A 22,135-nucleotide genomic window follows, 5' to 3' on the forward strand; every position below is an offset into this window, starting at 1 on the left:
AGGAAGTGTTGCCATGCCCTATTATCAAGACCAAGAGGGCAAAAAAACTGAGGTTGCTGGTAAGAGTATAGGTGAAAAAAAATCCATAACAATCTCTAAGTTGGGTAGAAAATAAAGTAAAAAAGGTCAGAGAGAGTAAAAACGTAGAGTGTAGTGGGGAATGAAGTACTGATAAAGTCAAAGGCCAAGTAAAGTAAAGCTATCATCAGACTATGAGCTTTTTATAAACTTAGGAATTCAGAGTTGGAGCTATGCTTGATCCAAGATGGGTCTTGGAAATAACCACCATGAATGTGGAAGTAAAGTTTACTAGATACAAGGTGCCAAGATAGGTATAGTGTATGGGACCATTCTCAACGGATACTGAAGTCACTCATGAATGGGACAAGACTCAGAGACAGAAAACACTGTGAACCAGATACTAAATTTTCAGTGAATGAAAGGCAATGACTGAACGGTAGGTAATAAAAGGGAGTACAACAGAATGATCTTACCTCAAAAGAGCGGTAGTTTTTTGACTTGAGGATGGAGTAACATGGCCAAGAATAGTAGTGAAAGGTAAATCGTTTTCAACTCTGAGCTATAGAGACTTTTGCCAAAAAGACAACTGTCCATTCAAAGGGTTATATGGTGAACTAATGCTCTCTAACAGAAATGTCCACTAACAAAGAATGAAGGGGACGTTCTTATATCTGTTAACTTATCTGCAATTTTGCAAAGCACTTTCACATAAACTGTATAACTGATTATCAAAATAACTCTATAGGTAGATCTGAAGAGCTCAAAGCATCTTCCCAAGAGCCGGTAGCAGACCTTCTAATACATAGTCTTTGAACTCTTTCCATAATATTAGTGAGCCCATTTATTGTTTTGAAAACACAAGAACAGAAAAGAAAAATCACGTGTGTATGTTTGCATGCATGTGTGCACACTAGGCATTTCACATACACTGAATTGATTCTTCCACAATCCTATGGGATATTTAAACCAAGGTCTAGTAAACTGCAGTCAGTCACATAGTTGGTAGGAGATGAAGATTTCAACCTTGTCTAAATGGTTCCAGATACTATGATTGGGTAATAAATATACCAATGCAGAATGCAGTCAGGATAGCAAGAAAAAGATGAAACTCAAAAATACTATAAGAATGATCAAAATTCTACTGGAAAACAGAGAATTAAAGTATCTAAACTATATAATCTCTTTGCAAATATCCAGGTTTAAGTTTACTGTAAATGGTTTAAAAAGAATACAGAATTCAGACATTTAGAAGCATACTGAACAAAATAAACTAAAAAGAGGGTTAGTAGACTCATGGCAAGGGTGAATATAGAAAAGCTCTCACAAACTTTCTGACATTCACTTTAAAAAGCAGCAGCTAACAGCACTGAGCACCTACTATGGACTAGGCCCTATATTAAATGACAGGCATTATCCTCCTGAATTCTCACAACAACCTTCTGAAGGAAATGTACTTACTCCAATTAAACAGAGAAAGAAATTGAGACAAAGGAAAGTTAAGAAACGTGGCCACGGTCATATAGGCACCAAGTGATAGAATCAGGACCCAAACTGGAGAATGAACTCAGTCATTCTGCCAAGACAACACATTAAATAAAGAGAATCAATAACATTTTTATTAATCTTTACCACAATGCACACTACAATATTTACTTTGCTTTAACCACACATAATCAATGTGTGCTATACAATAAATTCCAGTTAAAAGAACTTGATTACTATAAACTTTTAAAAATAACCCCCAACTATGTACTTTATTTCAACTAAATACCTATAAATGTTTTCTTTGTGGTAGTTAACATGTATGCTATAGGGGCTCTGTTCCTCCTGGGACTGTTCCTCCATAGAAGTGGCTAATTCATCTCTGAATCAATACCACAGGTATTGTGTCCTGCCTTCCAAGTCCCACATGGGCCCAGACAAACAGGGTAACTAGAGTGGTTACAACAGAAAGTTTTGACTAATTTCTGTTTAACACACCAGGCACAGTGTGTAGGCATTGTTTCACTGGGTTACCCAGTTTAGCTCTTCCCACACCACATGTTACAACCTTCCAGTTACAATTCAATCAATGGAGCCAGGAATGAAAATGTACCTGTAGGGAAAGAACCATTTTGAGCAGTGAAAGCAAACTCCATCAGAGTTAAGTCTTAAGAAACTCTGATATTTTGTCAACACTTAAACCTATCATATTTTTGTGAAGATGATAAATTCAAGCTATTCAAAAATACTCAGCAAACTGCTATAATATTATCACCTGAGCAAGTCACTGAAAATCAAGGGATGGTGCTCACTGATAAAATCAGGTCTACAAGACAATGTTTTTAGGTAACCTCTCATTTTAAAAGCTGACAAGAGCACCTTCTCTTTCAACAACCATTACACCTCAATGTAGTGTAGCAGAATCTTGTGCTTATGTGGTTCCTTCTACATATTTCACAGTTACTTGAGGGCTGTGACTTGATTATAATCATGATTTTCACTGTTTCCCTCCCACTCAGTCAAGACCATGAAATACAGCTATTTGCCAATTATTTTCTGTGGAATGGCATCCAAGTATAAAGTATGACTTGTGAAGAAATGCCATCCTGCTGCACATGATTGATGGTCCATCATGTCTAACTATAATGCACCCTTCTCAGCTTATATCATGACTACAAAATAAACACCAGTTCAATAACAGCGATGATGATGATGATGATGATGACGACAAACCGTCTTCTTCTGTGTCATGAGCCCCAATAAAGAACAAAAAAGTTGCCGAGTTCTTCCCCAGTCAAGTTACAACCCTGACTCAGTCTCTGCATATCACTGATATCATCCAACTATAAAGCAAAACATCTGTTGCCTTCTAACACCTGTGATAGTAACTGTTCAACCCTGCAAGGCACTGATATTTTATCATGTCCAATGTCCAATATCCAAATGCTATATCCAGTGACACTCGATGAACTGATTCTGCCAAAGACCTTTTGCTGTCTTTCCAAGCACAATATTTGTCATTAAGACTGTGATAGTTTTTATGCTGATTGCACTAGAATTAAATAAAAGAAAAAAAGTTGTGATAGTTTTACAGATCTTTTGACAAGAGTATCAAATATATGTTACACTTGTGTTTTTAGTGAGAAATTAAACTCAATGATACCTTAATCACGTCTTCTCATTAGCAACAACATTCATCAAAGTAACTAAGGACACTACATTTCATACCCATTTTGTGTGCACTGCAAATGGATCTGACCTTGCTCTCTAAGGATAGACAGTGGTTCTTAATCCTGATACATATTAGAATCTGGAGAGCTCTTAAGAAAAAACTCTTGATCCTATCCAGCACTGCCCTTGCCACCTCCATCCACCTCCCACCCTACCCCCACCTCCCAACACACACTTCCTGAGTATAGAATACAGAGGCAGGATACAAGCATGGGATTTTTAAAGTTCCCTAGGTAATTCCAATGTGCAGCCAGGATTAAGAACCACTGGGCTTTACCATATAAACAGCAATAATCACATCTTTGCCACAGTAATGGAGTAATTTCAGAAATAAAATGAAAATCCTGGATTTTATTTAATGACTAGCATAATTCACTAATTGTGAATGAGAAACCATATAGGTCCCGTTGATTCTGGCAGATACCTTATAACCACAAGGGAGAATGAGGCAGAGTAAAGATTCAAAAAAGAAAGAAGGTTCTTTTGGCAAAATGAATTGGTAAGTCAAGTCTGGCCTGAAAGTACCATATATCTATCTCCAGACTTGATCAATAAGCCTCGTTTCAATGGTGGGGCAGCCATGTACGTGAATCACTCAGATCTCTGACAACCTGCTCCAGGGAGCACAGCTGAGTGACAGCCTCAGATGATGTCCCTTTGGCTCCATGAGGCCATTCTTCCCCAGGGATGCTTCCAGCCTGTGTCTAAGCATGAAGAAGGTATAATACTGGGCCCTCCTGCCCAATCTGGGGCTCCTCCAAAGGCAACCTCAGCTTGAGGACACCCCAATGCCTGTCTGAAACTCTCTCAGAACTCCACTTCAATCTAGACACTTCCTACTCTATCCTTCTTCCCTCTTTTCCTTTCACAGGGGTCAGACCTATATATGTGTGTTTGACAGTTCTCTCTGCTCTTTCCCCTTTTATCCTCCACCAGAGTTTTCTCCCAGTGAACCCTTTGCACATCTAATCCTGTCTTAGCAACTTCTTCTTGGAAGACCTGAACTAATAAAGATGGATTTTCTACACTTTTGACCAAAAGCTCTCTCACTATATTAAGCAGAATATGGATTCAGCTGCTATAATGAAAGCCAAAGTAATAGGGGCTTAAACATGATAGTTCATTTCTCTCAGGTATGTATCTATTTTATTGTAAGGAGCTGATATGGCAGTTCTATGTTATCAGGAACCAAGACTATTTCTATCTTGTAGCTCTGCTTTTCTTAATACATGGCTTCCAATTTATGATCACTATAATGACTTCTCCAGCTCCTGCCACCATCCATGGACTCCAGGCAGCAAGCTGGGAGGGAAGAACAAGAGACGGAAGAGTACCCTCTCTTCCCTTTAACAGCATGATTCCAAAGTTGCACAAATCACTTTAATTCACAAGGCCATATCCTGCTGCAATGGAGGTAGGCAAATGAAGTCTTTAGCTGCATGGTCATGTCACCAACTAAAACTCTACTATCAAATGAAGTAGGGAAGAATGAGTATCAGGTGACATCTGGTAGTCTCCACCACAATCAGTTCTTCACTATGCTGGGTAAGCCAAAGCAGTTTCTCTGAGAGACCACAGGTTTTGTTTGAAAATTATTCAAACGCTTGAATGACTTCATGTTAATATTAGACCAAGATTTCAAAACAGACAACATCAAGGAATATGAATACATCTATTGCTTATTTTTTTAAATGCACTTTGGGGATATTCATTGCCTTTTCTATTGTCATGAACAACTTTTAAAAAGATAATTATTAAAAATATACTAGGATTTTGTGATAATCATAGCCACTCTGATATTTTAAATGTATAAAATGTAAATCAACTTTTCTCCTGGAACTACAAAATCGTTTAGCCCCACAAAAGCACTCAACCACAAAATCCACCCCCACAAAATCGTTTAGCCCCACAAAAGCACTCAACCACAAGATCCACCAATAATTTATGGGCCACATTTTGCAAAACAGTGGTATAAAAATACTATTTCAAGTGTAGAGATATATATTTAGAAAGAAAAAAGAAAAGTTAAAAAAAAAAGTATCTTCAAACAAAAAGAGTACCTGGAATTGACATCTCCATGTCCTAGCTGCCCGTGCTGCCCATATCCAAATGTGTAGACATCTCCATTTTCCATTAAAACCACTGAAACCAATATACAGACCTTTATGTTTTTTCATTATATGCATTTTATATTTTTATCACAATACTGAAAGCAGTATAATATTCACTAAAATAGAAAGCTATTAAAAATGGGTAATTGACATCAACTGATGAATAGATAAAGAATATGTGCTATACATATATAATGGAATATTACTCAGCCATAAAAAAGAATGAAATCTTGCCATTTGCAACAACGTGGATGGAGCTAAAGAGTATAATGCTAAGCGAAATAAGTCAGTCAGAGAAAGACAAATACCATATGATTTCACTCACATGTGGAATTTAAGAAACAAATGAACAAAGGGAAATGAGAGAGAGAGAAATCAAGAAACAGACTCTTAACTCCAGAGAACAAACTGATGGCTACCAGAGGAGAGGTGGGTGGAAGGATGGGTGAAATAGGTGATGGGGGTTAAGAGGTGCACTTGTCATATGAGCACCACGTGATTAAAGTAAAAACTTTAAAAAAATGGATAACTGAATCACAATTTATATTTAGTAAGATAACATAATTTTAGTTCTGTAAAATATTTTTGTAGGTTATAAAAATGCATGTTTTTCTTAAAACATTTAAAATTTTTATAAAGGCCCTTTAATAACATTAATATTTAATAAGGAATAGGTTTGAACCAACTGTAAAACCTTTTTAATAATGAGTAGAAAATTCCACAGAAAATATTGTTCTCTTACATCTAGGATGATTATAGGTAGCAGATGAGTTTGAGCTTTGTACAATCATGTACAACATCAATGAAATGTCAGAACTTTAATATCTGTCAATGCCTTATCAAATAAGGAAATATATTTAGTACCAAAGAAATAATTTAACATTTTTTATTTTTATTAAGGTTGAATAGTACAATCTAGGCAATACAGATCACATGTCAATAACTGACTAAGAATTTAATGATTTTCTACATTTTAAAAAAATAAAGAAATTTGTTGATACACATTTTTCATCGAACAGTAACAAAACATGGGATTAGGTTATAAAAAACACAGGCTCCTAGAGTCCAGAGAGATTTTAGAGATTATTTCATCTTCAGGAGTTTCATTAATTGAATTACAACACAAGTCCATCAGAAGACAGATTTTAAAAGAGAGTCTGTAATAAATACAAAGTTTTTATAGATTTGAGAGAAACTGCCAAACTACTGCTTTTAACACACACTTAATAGACTACATTTGTCAAAACTAAGCAAATAAGTTACTTAGCACAATTGTAAAAATGCATTTATACCCTAAAGTTCCAGCTGCTACCTGAATGATGAAATCCACAGCTGACTTGTACCGCCCGGAGCTCACAGTCAAATCGCACGGAGCCTGGAGGATATGTTGTGATTTTGCTTGCATCCTTTTCTCCTCGTTCTCCACTTCCATCTGTAAGTGTTATAATTTGTAATTAAGCCATTATTCATCTTCAAAATAAGATTTTAAATCAGTTTACTATGGAAGAACAAGAGAAAAATGTTAAGAGAAACAAGCAAGAAGAATCTGCTGCTGTTAGAAGGGATAGATCAAGAATCTACCTGCAAAGAAGCAATTTTGAAAAGATATACTACATACTTCTGTTTGCAAATATCACTAAATCAATAAAAACAGAGATAAGATCTAGTTATGGATAAAACCTATTAAGCTAGTCAGTTATGCAATGTAAATGGGTCATAAAATTACACACATAACAAAATTCTAAATAGTTTACATGGGAAATTTTAGTTTGCTTAAAAATAACTGCATGCAAAGTCATTTAACAATTATTTTAAACAGTGATAGTGTTAGTACTAGCCATTTAAAAAAATATTCCTAGTCAACTTGCAAATGACTTATATTTCCCAAACATCTTAGAAGGCTAACCTGTCCATCAGTACTGCTACAGACTCAATTGAACTTTAAAAAATTTATAAAGACCAACAAGCTTTATCCAATATACTGTAATCTAATGGCTGACTCTTATTCATCTTTCCTGCCCCACTTTGCCCCTCAGCCATTCTACTTTGTGGTCTTCTTCTGGCCCCCAATGCCACTCTCACCCAAACCTTTCTGTTTCATTTCTTCTTTCCTCCTCCCTTCTTTATATAATTTCCTCCCCTAAACTCGCTTCAGGCCTTCTTCTCCCCACCTAGTTTTTACATTTGACTTTGAATATTCTGGCATTCTGACCATAAAATAAAAACCACATTCCAGAATATAAAACTTTAGTCTGGAATGTGTAAATAAGGGAGGCAATTCTGTTTTTCCTAATCTAAGACTACACATCACTAAAATATGACCTCTATATCATCAAGATTCAAATTCCTTGTACACGGAATACATCTAGTTCTAGAAGGAATTTCAAAAGGCTGATTAGTCTAAACCACTCTCTTGTGGTATAGCAACATTAAACAAGTGTGTATAATATGCAGATACACATGTGGATCCACAGACACACATTTTTAACTAAATCTGAATTTTTATTGACCACTTTAAAATGCCAGACAGAATAACATCAAACCATTTTATGTTCAATGTTATCCTTTCTTTTTAATCTAGTATTTCTAACTTTTAGTAATAATCCAGTTAAGACAAGATTAGCCTAAAGTATGACTTCTCTTTTTATAACTAAACAACTTTCTATCATTTCAAAAAGCTTTAAACTCTTTATAACACTAGGACAGTAAAACCTCACTAATTCGGAATAACACAGAATGGGTTGGCTCAGATGACTTACTAAAAAGGTCTTAATCACAGAATATTTGGGTAAAAATTCAGTTTTAATACTTTCAAGCAGTACAGATTATGGATGAAACTAAAGGCTACAATAAATAAAATGTGGTTACCTACATTATAATTCAAAATAGGCCTATATTACATAAAAATGTACCATAAACATAAAAGTCCTTTAACATACAAGAATTAATTGCTGGACCCAGAGGCTGAAGGCACGCTGAAGGAATCCTTCATTTCTTGAGCCCTTGGTTTGAAAAGCTAGTGATTTTAGACAGGTTTCCCCTTATAAGTATGACCCTGAAAATTCAGAGGAAGAAATTATTTTGAATTTTTTACTCAAAGAAGATAACAAATACTGCATCTGAAGTATAATAAATTCTGAATTAGTGAGAGGTTTTACTATAATAGGATAAAGAATGTGATTCCTCTTTTGCTAAATTATCTAATGTGGGTTTGCCAAATCAAATCTGAAAGAATGAATGGGCTAAAAAGAAAAAAAAAACACAACATTTTGTTTCACTCTGTCCAAAATGGAATACAATCTTAGTTCAGAGACTCCTCATCTTGGAAAGACAGGAAAGACAGGGCCTAAACAAAAGGAGTAAGTATCTTCTAAAAACCAATTTAAATAAGATAACAGATGTATAGAAATTTTACTACTTTATCTCAATTGGTTAAAAATATCTAATTATTAAAACCAAATCTAATTTAATAGAGAAAACAAACTGTGTTCATATGATTTTGCCAGACTTAACTAAATTCAATATTACAAGTGTCATTCTACTTTATACAGATGTATTGATGCTTAATTAGAAGATTCTACCTTTGAGTTTAGCATTTTGCCCTCTCCCTTGAGTCAGAGATTAATATAGACACAAATTCCATTATAGACGCATAGCATCAGGGAAGGAGGAAAAAAAAAGCCTAGTAATTTACTGATTAAAATCACAGTGATTAAAAGAGTAGTAGTTGTTATTTAAAGGTAAAAAAAATACCAGAAACATTTTGTTCAAGTTTATCTAAACAAACCTGTATCTAACTATTGAAAATAATCTCAATTATTACAGATGGTGAAAACATCACAAGTAAAAAAACAGAGATGAAGTTCTTGATCATTATCAGCAGTAGTGGCAGAATTTTTAAAATATATATCTGCATCTGGTATTTGATGTCAGTCAAAAAAATTAAATATGCTTCTAATAATTTAGAAATTTATAGGTTATCAAAGAAAAAAAAAGGTACCTGATGAGTAGCCAAAAATTCAGTGTCAATTCAAGAATCAGCAAGTGAAATTCAGCAAGATTAATTCTGCTCAAGCTCCTTATTTAGTAAAGTGTTAATAAGCAGCAATAAAATTAATCTCACATTTGTAGGAAAAATAATTAGGTCTGAATATTCTTGTAATTGGCTATTTAGGTAGAAGCATATCTGCATTTTCCCCTAATATGAGTGTGTTCATAGATATGTGATATTGAAACTATAATAGCTATAAAGTTTGGACAGGTATGTATCTAAAGTAATATATATATATACATATATGTGTATATATATATACATACACACACACACACACACACACACACTCTACACTATTTACGCATATTTGTGCACATACATAGAGAAAAGGAGATTCAGGAATTAAAGGACTTTAACTCTTAATTTTAATCTTTATTTAATCTCCACTTTTTTGGGTAATCTTAGAGCCATGCATATCACAAAATGTATCACAGAATACTGTGAGTACTTTGAGCAAAATCACTAAAATTAAACATCAAAGCAGTTATCAACTACAATTTGCTATCCACTTGCTCTGTGCTTAAACACTGAAAATTTAAATAGCACAGTGGAGAAGTACTTTTGGGCACTGAAGCCTAAGAGACTTTGACTAGAATCCTGGCTGTACTATTTGCTAGTATGAGGACAACAGGACACTGGGCCTTCTTTAAGTCTTAGCTTTCCCATCTATAAAAAAGCAATAATGATACATTACCTCACAAGGTCCTTATGAGGATTAATTGAAATAACATATAAAAAGTGCTCAATCAATATTTACTATTGTTGCTTTTTAAAAATCAATACAATAATCCAATGATATCAGTATTGTGACTCCACTTTACAGCTGGGAAAACCAAGGCTTAGAAGGGTTAAGTAACCAGTCAAAACTAATAAACAGTAGAGCAGTTTTGGAGTTTGATCGAAAATAAGGCTCATGTGTTTTACCACCACCAAATGGCTGACATCTTCAATCTTTTATAAAAATCAACTAATTAATTACATAATTAACAAATCTCAAATCTGTGCCTTTTGGATAATTCTAAAAGAGAAAGCAAAGAATTCAATTCAAAGAATTAAAGCTAGTATTCATGGAGGATTTCTAATGGCAAGGAATATATATGTATATACAAACATATATAAAATCAGGAATTATCAATCCTATTTTTAAATAAGGAAAACTAAAGCCAAAGCGATTATAAAATTTATGAACAGCCATATATCCTAATTAATGACAAATCTGGGATTAAAACTGAGGCCTGATTCAAAAGTTACAAAGGTTACACCATGCCTTTCTAAACAGAAAATAGGTGTAAAATACACACAGATGTTTATCAGCGGGCCTTCGGATTTTCACATTGGTCACTTCAAGCCAGATTTCGAGATTGATCTGCAGAACAATTCAGATGTTCCTAACTAGGAGTACTACAAAACAATGTTTTTCTACGTAAGGGACTAAAGAGCTGAAACAAATGTTAATCCAGGTATCTGTTTGAAATATGATCATATAGAAACAAATTACTCTGTTTTATGGATCACATGTTAGACTTACTAACATATAACAAGCCTCATATACTCTAGTTTGACTCTAATCAAAATTTCCCTGGAACAGGATGGATTCTGTAACCTTCTCTGAATTCCTTTCAATCAGGCAGAAGCTCTCCAACTTTCCATCTTAGAACTCATTCCTGTTAACAATGAATCCACAGTTGTTAACCTCCACACGCCCATAAAAAAGTCATAGTCTAGGCAATTTTACCTATTACCATCCTATAGTTTGTACCACCAATGTATTTAAAGGTAAGCTAGGACACAGCAATTAATATAGTGAATTTCTCCGTGGAAGACAAACAGGGTAAGGAAAAAGAGAAAAATATACGTATTAAAAGACTGTGACTGTGGTTCTATGTAGCAAGAGTAAAAGCAGTGTATGGTGAGGTGATTAAATGACAGGGACAGTGGGACTAATGGGACAAAGGAAGGGAGAATTTGTGGGTGTACAGGAATTAGTCAGTGGTAAACCAATACTCTACATAAAACAGCACCATTTGATATTACTTACTTACACTTTAAATTCATTTTGGTGGTAAAGAGATGAAACTGTTTCAGTTAGAAAACCATAAAACCTGATAAAAAAAACATATATGCATACACACAACTGGCTGTATACTGTAATACTACAAGTAGATCCTTCTGAAGAGGTTGCTACAAATATGCAGTCTGGTTATAAAATAAACCTGCAGCAGTTAAGATGGAACTATTGTTGAGTAATTTGTATAGTTAATCAATGAGACATTGTAATAAGTCTGTTTTGAATTTGTAACCCTAGTCTTCATTTGGCATTTCATCTTCAAATTCTGCAAAATAAAGATGTTTGGCCATAAGATAGCAACATGGAGCTGAAAAAGTTTTAAACTGTTTCAAGAAATGTGAACATTTAACTTCAGGTAAAGTGCTGGAAAAATTGCACTTTCCAACAACTGGGGGTTAAAAAAAAAAAAGACACGGAGAAAATCCATTCCAATAGTGGTGTAGTATAAAATATGAGATCAGAGACTCTGGCAATAAGATAGTTTACATAGTAAGTACATGGTAAATAGCGTTCCATTGATGTAAATATTTATGGCATTATTAGAGCACTCAGTAAATAAAACAATCACAAATTTTACTATGGTTAATCACATTAGATTTAAAATATTCTCAATTTTAGTTTCTGTAGAATGTATCTTAAATAGTGCTCTACCTGTGCTTTGGCTAACAACAGGGGTTTTGTTTGTTTTGTTTGGTGGTTGTGCTTTGAGTGGCAAACTGATAAACCAAGAGAGGCAAATGTAAATAAAGTGAATTATAATATATTGCATGTGAAAGTTTAAAAATAAAATTAGTCTATAATTGTTTTGTAGCAAAGGAAAAAACAAGACACAAAACAGAGTAATTTGTCTATATGGATCGCATGTTTTTAAAACTTTCTCTTCTATTTTGCAGGGTATATCTTGGGCATTTAAGAAAACAGCAACTATTAGTTATACTTGTCACATGCCATGATTCAAGGCAGAATTTATATATAAATTTATAAACTCTCTGCATTAAATTCTTTCCTGACCTTGTAGTTTAAAAGACCCATAGCTGTAGTTTAAACAAAAATAAGCTTTTAAAAAAATATTTCTAATTAATGCAGAATGATGAGCTCTCAAAGAATTACACAGAAATAGATTCCTAGTCACTCACAGACTTGTTTATTAGATTTCTGATAGTTTTCAAGGACTAGAACAGGCCTACATAACTCACCCTTTGCTTACATGTATCACCATTTTTGTGTGCATTGTGAATATAAACTTTAATGTTAAAACAATGGAAAAGCTTAATAGCAGTCAACTCTCTATCACTTTATACACTGAATTTAGTAATTTTGTTAATTATAAAGCACACTGCATTTTTAAGAAAAGGACTATAAAATGTCAGATAGCAGTCATCTAAGAGCAGATAATAAAGGATAAAAAATAGAAAGAAATCATTATTTTTCCACTTTCCCTTAACTTTATGAAATTTGAAAAGAAATGGGAAAGAAAAAGATACACCATAAAATGTCTTCTTTATTAAAGTTAACAAATAAAAAGAAATAAGATTGACAGTCATTGACAAACAGTACAACTTTCAGCATGTTCTTTCTCCTCAGGCTATATAATGATAGAAGCAAAGTAGAAGAATTAGGTTTGTGCATTTTCCCAGAGACAAAATTCAAATGAGTGGAGGAAACGGGGGAAGTATCCCACCTAATTGATAAGGAAGACCAAATACCTTTGTGCTTGTCCCGTTTATGCTTTAGCTGAGCTGGATGGGATCTGAGTCTGGCTAGAGCCTGTTCTCGATGGTTCATAAAAATAGGACCAGCAAATACAAGGGGGCCTGAGGAGAAACATTTTGTATGTGCATAGAAAAGCTCACAAAATGAAAACACTACAATGAACAAAAATAATTCAAAGTAAAAGTATGGAAATTTATTCTTTACTGTTTTAGACATTATACTTGTCTCCCAATTCCCCCACGTTAACTTCCTCCACCCCCAATAATAACCTATTCACCATTCCACAGACAAGTTTTAACATCTGAAATACAGTTGATAAAGTATAATTTCTATCTTTTATATTCATAAAAGTATCATGTAGCTCCTAAGTCTCAAGTATATAATCAGAAAGTTCAATTAAAATAAATCAAATTATCTTATAAATACTTTTAATATCATATATATTCAAACTTAGTAAACCAAACATTCATTGAAAACAAACATTTCTCCAATTAAAATACAAAACCAACTAATTTTTAAAAGATTAAATTTTAACAGTCTTCAAGATTTAAAATCCACATCAGTCTTCCTACAAAACCAAGAAAAATGTTATCGACTTAATACATTCTGTCATAGAGGTAAGAAATCAAGAAAGCAAAAAACAAAACCAAACCAAAAATTATTATGATCTGATATGTACATATACACATACGGACACACATTTGTGTGTGCGTGTGTGTGTGTGTGTGTGTGTGTGTGTATAAAATCACTACTTTATGAAGTCAGCATTATAGAAGATATATATAATCTTCTAAAAAGAATAAATCTAACTATATGTGACTTCTGTTAACCACATACACAAAATCAGAAACAAGGATAAGCTGAGCTTCATATTGATGCTGAAGAGGGGAAGCTAACCCAAGTAACATTTTGGAACACTAACCATTCTCTGATAAAGTAATTTCTTTCTGAAGTTCCACTATGTACACAAATACACATATACAAATGCACATTCATACAGATTATAGTTATTTCCACTTATATCCAAGAAAATAACCAATAGCAAAATTAATTTTAATAAAATTTAAAATTTGTTTTTCCTTATTATCATTTAGCTTGAAAAGAATGGAAAACTTTAAATTATATCTTAAAATTTTAGTTCTTATAGAACTACACATTCTTTGAGTTTGAGCAACATCAAAAATGCCTGCAAATTCCAAAATACTCTACATTTGACCGTTAAGAAGTTACCAGTATATGAAAAAGGAACTGACAGTATATAAGCACTGAATGTTTTTAATTAAAGCCAGTTTTTTCTTGATTCTCTGTATCTCTTCAGCTATAATTATTTTTTCTAGCAACGGAACAATATAAAACTATTGCCCTATTATAAAATTTGACACCAAAGCACCCTTCATCAAATATTAAAAAATGGGTAGGAAAAATAAATTTTAATTATGTCTCAAGATACAGATAAAAATGCAAGCAGCACCAATTCTATGAAAAACCAAGAATAACATATTCTATAATCACTATAGGTAGAAATATACTAATTTAAAGTTAATAGAAAAATTAAATATTATTTTCTAGTAATGCAGTAGCAATTATTTTCAAGCTAAGATTATACAAATATGAACAAAATGTCTTATTTCTTCAACAAGCATTCATTTTCAATTAATTTACTAAAGCAAAGAATATAAATCACTCTAAAAAGCATTAACACACTTTCCAACTACCCAAATGAATTATAAATATCAAAATAACAGTAATATTAAGTTATATTACCTTTTTTTGAATTCTATGATTTGCTTGGGATATTTGTCTTCCCATAAAAATATTACATCCATAATATTCATAGTTTTTGAGCTTCTCACTAAATTCAATCTTTTTAGAATCTTTTCATATAAAAATTTAGAAGGCTCACGGGCAATCACACCAGAAAGTATACCATTTGAGCTCAATTTAAATCACTGTTTATAATACCAGACTACCAGGTTCTAAAATACTCTTATGTCCCATGGACTAAAATAATTTTTTGTATAACCATAGTTCAGTCATTCACTTATTTGCCATTTTTTTATCTTTAATGTAATAGATACCAGGTATCATGTATCATGAATATCATGACAAAGAGATCTCAGAATTCAGTCCATTAGGGAAGAAAGAAATAAAAACGAAGAATATGTTTGATAAAGGAAATCCATACACATCCTGAAGGATGAAAAGTGATCACTCAACTTGGATGAAAGAATGAGAAAAAGTTTGCCAAGAGAGAAGGAAGAGAGGACATTTCAGGCAAAAGAAACAGGATTTGTAAAAGCATTCAGAGATTAAACAATATTGTACAGTCATTAAAAACACACCTAGCTGAAATGGATGGAATATAGAGTTATGAAGCAGAAAATGGTGGGAAATGAGTTTGGAGATACATATAATAATTAAAGTCTTTTTCTACCATGAAACTTTATTGTAAAGGTGATGAGAACTCCCTGAAATGTTTTCAATTAGTCAACAAAGACATACTAGTACTGAACAATTTCATGCACCACACTAAGTCCTGGGAACTCTTGGAAAAACAAGATACTATCTCTGCTTTAAGCAGGTAAGAGTTTATGCTCAGCTCAAGAAGAAATTATGACCGTGTGCTATGACAAAATTAAGCACACTGAAGGGGGTAGCCAGCAAACCTTAAGGATGGGCATGCAGGGAGTTTCAGGGTACAAGAAAATTATGCATAAGCTGACACCTAATAAAAGTAGTAGTAGTACTACCACAAAGGTTCATAGATGTGGGGGGGAAATGGGGGTAGGGAACAGAAAAAAGGAGTAAAGAGAGAGGCTTTATACATTTTAATTTAAAAAGGGACTTTCATATAACATTGAAAGATCAGCTAATATTGGATTTAATATGTCAAATCAAGAAAACTTAATAGTTTTAGGGGCTTAAAAATCAATAGCAACCCCAACTCAATTACTCTGAAATTAGACAAACTATAATAGATTTGTTTTTACATTCCAACTTGTAACTATAACAAACTAATTTTTCTTCCTTATCAAAATGGAATCTGTTTTATTCTACAGAAGCTGTGGGGGTTTTGTTAATAATAACCAAAGTTTTGTGATTAGCATCCCAATGTCGTGAGAAAAGCAATCAAGTCAAGGCCAGGGCAAAAAGAATCAAATCCAAAGAAAATACAAGTCCACTAAATAGCCCAACTCCACTAGCATCATCATTATCATTACCATTATCATCATTATCAAACACTTACTTTGGTCTTAGTCTATGTAAGGTATTTTCATGTATATCATTTAATCTTCATTAACATCCCTACTCAGGTATGTACAGTTGTCACCCTCATTTTAAAGGTAAGGAAATGAAGGTTCAGAGTGATTAAACTCCAGGGTTATCTATCCCCAGCAAAACTTAAGAAGCCAGGATCTGAACCAAAGCCTAACATCAGAATGTATACTCTGAACTGCCATGCTATACAGCCTTGCTAACCACATAACCTGTTATCAAAGTGAAACTCTACTGAGAGTTAAGAGGGCCTGGACAGTCAGCACAAAATGGGACTGCCAGGCAAGCCAGGACATAAGCTCACCCCATCTACAGCTCACAATTTTGAAAGTTTGATGACATTTAGGGGAGAAGAAAGAAGGGAAAATATCCAACATTATTTGAGCTTAGTTTTCCCTACAATAGAGCACTGAGAAGGAATATAAAGATAAGATCACTGACACAACCACCCAGTAGTTCTTCTGATGAATTAGAGTTCTACTTAAAAATTCCATGGACGAGCATCTCACCTATAAAGTTAAAATAAGACTCAGAAAATTTAAATTATCAATCAACCCTGTATAAACTAAAAAGCTTTAAAAATTGTCACAAATGTCACTGAAACAAAAGCAAATGAATATACTGGTACCTAAGAATAATACATTTAAGAAAAATATCATCTAAAAGAATAATATAAAAAATATAAAGACAAAGTTCTAAAATAATAAAAATGCAGTAATAACGCTGCTCTTTCAGGTTTCAATAGCATATTCCATTATAGAAGACTATGTTATAAACAGCAGCTAAATTACATCAATAGGCCTGAGTCTGAGCCAAGTTTTTTTGTTTTTGTTTTAGTTTTTTTTTTTTTTTAGTGTTTATTTATTTCTGAGACAGAGACAGAGCCTGAGCGGGGGAGGGGCAAAGAGAGAGGGAGACACAGAATCTGAAGCAGGCTTCAGGCTCCAAGCTGTCAGCACAGAGCCTGACATGGGGCCTGAACTCATGAACCCGCGAGATCATGACCTGAGCTGAAGTCGGATGCTTAACCGACTGAGCCAACCAGGCGCCCCTGAGCCAAGTTTTAATGTAAGAACTAGGTTCTAAAATTCTGATCAACTTTGAAATAACACAAACTTGATAAATAGGATGGGACAGATGAATCAAGTAAAATAATTCATTATAATCTAATCCTGAACTTCTGAAATTTCAACACAAGTAAAAGACAATTACTAATGAGTATAATTACTAGCATCACTAAACTGTTAGTATCTAAAAAGTACTAAGCAAAGGCTAAGGAAAAAAACCCCACAGGTATGTGTGGTAGTTGGAACACTAAAAATTTATTTGGCATTCCTCCTCCTTGTGAAGACAAAACAAGACAAACTATTCTCTGTAGCTCCTTAAGCAGAATGCAGAAATTGTGACCCAGGCCCAGGTATTCTGATGTAGAAGGTCCCTGGAGCAGTTCTCACACTTTAGCACACACAGAATTACCTGGTAAGCTTGTTCAAACAGTTTGCTGGGCTCTGCTCCCTGAATCTCTGATTCAGTACGTCTGACGTAGGTTTGAGAACAGGCAATTGTAATAAGTGCCCAGTGATGCTGGTCCCTTTGAGACCACTTTGAGAACCACTGCCCTAACATAATGAAAACAGCACAGTACCTGAAAGGGATTGCTCTATCCAATTAAAATAAAAATATTTTTTAAAAAGCAAAGGTAACGTTTAAATGACTTAGAACTAGTCTTTATTATTTTTTTAAGAAACAATGGCCTAAGTTTTAAAACATAACTCTTAGATTATTTAAAAAACACTGTAAAGAACAAAATACAAAATCACCTGTAAACTTACTTTTCAGGAACTAAAACACTACTAACATTTTGGTATTTACCTTTCTAGCTTTTTTCCTATGCAAGTGTGGGTATATTTCTGTGTATATTTTGTTTTCTTATAAAAATTTGTCTTTCCTATAAAATTTCTTATAATGATATGGTGGGAAAGAATATAAAGATAATATAAAAGTATTATATCAACATACTGGTTTTAAATTATTTAATATGGTATATGAATTTTCTAAAATCATTGAATATGAAACTGAAGTTTGACTTTTTATTTTTACTTTTTGAGAGAGAGAGAGACCACGGGTGCAGGGGAGGGGAGAGAGAGGGAGAGAATCTTAAGCAGACTCCATGCTCAGTGCAGAGCCCCATGCAGGACTCCATCTCACGACCATGAGATCATGACCTGAGCTGAAATCAAGAGCTGGACACTCAACTGACTAAGCCACTCAAGTTCCCCTGAAGTCTGACTTTTAAAAAGGGGGTACAAAGTTGAAATTCTTATTTAAAAGTGTTTTTACAAAATAAAATTTCTAAGCATGCTTCTCTCTGCACTGTACTGTGTTAAATGAAACACATGTGGATTGTAACTATGTCCTCACTGCATGATTCCATAGTAACCATGGTGACTGTGCAAAGCAAGGACATGAATATGCACAAATTTCAGTAGCATGTAAGGCAATGAATGCCATAATTAAGGTCCATAATGAAGATCCTAACCCATCAAGAAAAGATATTTACTATATATCGCATTTTAACAGAAATAAAAGATCGTATGTGTAAGAAAAGAGCTCATCCAAAAAATAAAAACAAACTTTTTGTGCACCAATAATCTGAAGAAGTCTTTCTATATACTGAGGACTGCAGATGAAATGGGATTGTCAGAAAAGATACATGAACTGCCTATAACATAAATCTGTGTTTGTAAAATCAAACACAGTAATACAATTCCTGTAAATATCTAAATAATGGAGTTTTTAAACCTTTAAAAGATTAGAATTTATGTTTTTAAGGTCTATGACACATCTTAAAATAAACGGCAGGGGGCACCTGGGTGGCTCAGTTGGTTAAGTGTCTAACTCTTGATTTCGGCTCAGGTCATGATCTCAGGGATTGTGAGTTTGAGCCCCATGTCGGGCTCCGAGATGATAGTGCAGAGCCTGCCTGGGATTCTCTCTCACACTCTCTCTCTCTCTGCCTCTCCCCTGCTGGTGCTCTCTTTCTCTCTCTCAAAATAAATAATAAACTTTAAAAAATAAATAAATGGCAAAAGAACATTCTGCAATCACAAAATTTTGTTGAACTAATGCATAATCAGTGTTCTTTTACTTCTATTATGCAGAGATACACTAGCTAGAGAAAAATAGTTTTACAGAAGGAGAAAATTATCACAATACTTTTGTGTTAATTTGCTATACTTTGGTTGATACATAGGAAATTGCTGGGTTTTGTAGGTCAAGTCATATGGATTCAAGCTAATATTTCCCAAAAAACACAAAGCAGGTTGTAAAAAGATGCATTGATAATTATCCTTAAACAAACCATATAACTAACATAAAAGAAATTAGCACTCAATTACTATGTCATAAAGACCTACAACTTAAATTTTACCCTATTTTCTATAAAACATTTAATATGTAATTCCCCAAATATTTATATACTGTAAATAATGCCAGTATATACATTCTCATTAACATAAATTGCTTTGAAAGTAATGATTTTATATAAACATGGCCAAACAGCAAATATTCCTGCGTCAACTAATCAATATTGTTTATCAGATCAGATATAATGAACAATCTTCAAGTTCCAAGTATGTTTTACAACTTAAGTTTAATAAAAATAAAATTTATACATGTGTGCTATATATATATATATATATATATATATATATATATTTTATGACTTTCTCCATTTTACATTAAAAAAAAGTGCCTAGAAAAAAAATCTGTAATGGCAGTTAAATGGATAATTGGTTTTATCTCATGTATCAAATCATGTCATTTCTAATAAGCATTTAAAATACACAATATCAGTAAATATTTCCAGCCAAGATTTTGTCCAGCAGAGGAATAAAATCACAGATCTCTGTAACCATCTGTCTCAATCCTACAAAGAAAAGATTCTACTGGGCAACAACAGCTCTAGTGATATTTATATTTATCTCTGCTTGTTGAATGTATACTAAAATATCTATTATAACCACAGTGAAATGTATTTTCAGGCTGCGAACTGGTCATAAACAATGAGGAAAAGAGAAACAATAGATCTATCTTTCCAATTAAAACCTGCAAACTCTCCAATTTACCCTTCTTGTTCATAACTAGAATAAGATTTTTTCAAAAAAGACATACATAAGCATAATGATGCACTGGATTGAAAGAAGAATGTTGGGGACATGCTCAAATGATAATGATCATAGACAACTAAGAAAACAGAAACTAAAATACTATTATTAAGTTAATTTGTTGTTCAAGGTTAAATAACAACCATGAGTCCAAACTCTGGGTAAAACATCAGTTTTTAAAGTTCATTTATTTTTTTTAAAGTTGCCATTGCTAAAGACAGATGGCACAATTCTTAATATGGTTGTCTTACTCTATAAATGCTCTATTGATTAGCACAACTTTAAATACCCTGAATATTTTTTGTACTATTTTCATGAGTTACTATAAACTTTTCAGTGGTCTCAGGATAGGGTAAGAAAATTGATGCAGCTCCATCTTACCTCTTCCTTCCTCTAATCTGTGTCTCCTGATTACACGCTGCCTTTTTTCTTCTTGTCGTAACTGAAGGTGTTCTTCAATGTTAACCCCAGGCACTGGGACAGCTAGATGATTTACCAAACAAAAACAAAACAAAACAAAAAAACACATATAGACAGATACAATAATAATTATGAGAGAACTATGTGAAATTCAAGAAAGTAAAAGCTAACAAAACACCAGTGAAAACACAAATTATTTTTACTCGAAGAATCTTAGCAAAAAAGAGGAAAAGAACCTTATCCTTTAATTAATGACATATTGTCAGTTACGATACAAGCAGTACTGAATAGTTAACTATTAATTTTTTAACATATACTAATATAAATTGTTTAATTACTAAACTGATGTATAGTACAAGATATAGGACAAGATGTATAGCACAATCCATCAAATTACCTAACAGAAGATCTAAAGGTATCATTTCTTTCACAGCATCAAGAATTCCTCTTTGTCTTGCCTCCTGACCATCCAACTCTCTTGCACATGCCTTGCAACACCCACACACAGCACAGCCAGATTCTCCGGAACCACAACCACAGATCCTTTAAAAAAAGAAAAAAAGTACCTGAAATCCTTCTACTCTTTCCTTAAAACTCTTTTCTAGAACCATCTTTTCTGCATTTTTGAAATTAAGTTACTTGAGTCAGCAATGAAATCACTCCTTCAGATCAGGATATGCCAATTTTAAAGAACTGAATAGGTATAAATAGACGGAATAACAAAAACAAGATTTAGGGGTGCCAGGGTAGTTCAGCCAGTTAGATGTCTAACTCTTGGTTTCGGCTCAGGTCATCATCTCACGGTTTGTGAGTTCGAGCCCTAGGTCAGGCTTTGTGCTGACAGTGTGGAGCCTGCTTGGGATTCTCGCTCTCTCCCTTTCTCTCTGCCTCTCTCCTACTCTCACATGCTCTTTCTCTCTCTCTCAAAATAAATAAATAAAGTTAAAAAAAAAAAAACAAACCCAAGAGTTTATTAAGCTCCTCATGGGTATAACTGGTATCTTCCTACAGAAAATACAAATGGATTCTGCTATCTTCAAAACCACTATTAACAAATATTTTTAAAAGTTATCACAATTAGTAAAGCACCAGC

General features: G+C 33.5%; 1 protein-coding gene across 6 annotated transcripts in view; it reads right to left on the bottom strand.

Annotated features, from left to right (window-relative positions):
- The window catches only part of MYCBP2 (MYC binding protein 2), a 283,903-nt gene that overhangs the window by 178,442 nt on the left and 83,326 nt on the right, over positions 1 to 22,135 (bottom strand). For all 6 annotated transcript variants that reach the window (XM_047080835.1, XM_047080826.1, XM_047080807.1 and 3 more), the window contains exons 16-20: positions 21,440 to 21,585; positions 21,004 to 21,105; positions 13,174 to 13,281; positions 6,658 to 6,777; positions 5,295 to 5,376 (exon numbers count right to left, since the gene is read on the bottom strand). In XM_047080835.1, the coding sequence (XP_046936791.1) occupies positions 5,295 to 5,376; positions 6,658 to 6,777; positions 13,174 to 13,281; positions 21,004 to 21,105; positions 21,440 to 21,585 (558 nt within the window). The remainder of the gene's footprint in view (positions 1 to 5,294; positions 5,377 to 6,657; positions 6,778 to 13,173; positions 13,282 to 21,003; positions 21,106 to 21,439; positions 21,586 to 22,135) is intronic.

The sequence above is a fragment of the Lynx rufus genome, unplaced genomic scaffold (genome assembly GCF_022079265.1).
Source record: "Lynx rufus isolate CCGP_SWC_20201006 ecotype Redwood Valley unplaced genomic scaffold, mLynRuf1.p SCAF_1, whole genome shotgun sequence".
Lineage (NCBI taxonomy): Eukaryota > Metazoa > Chordata > Mammalia > Carnivora > Felidae > Lynx > Lynx rufus.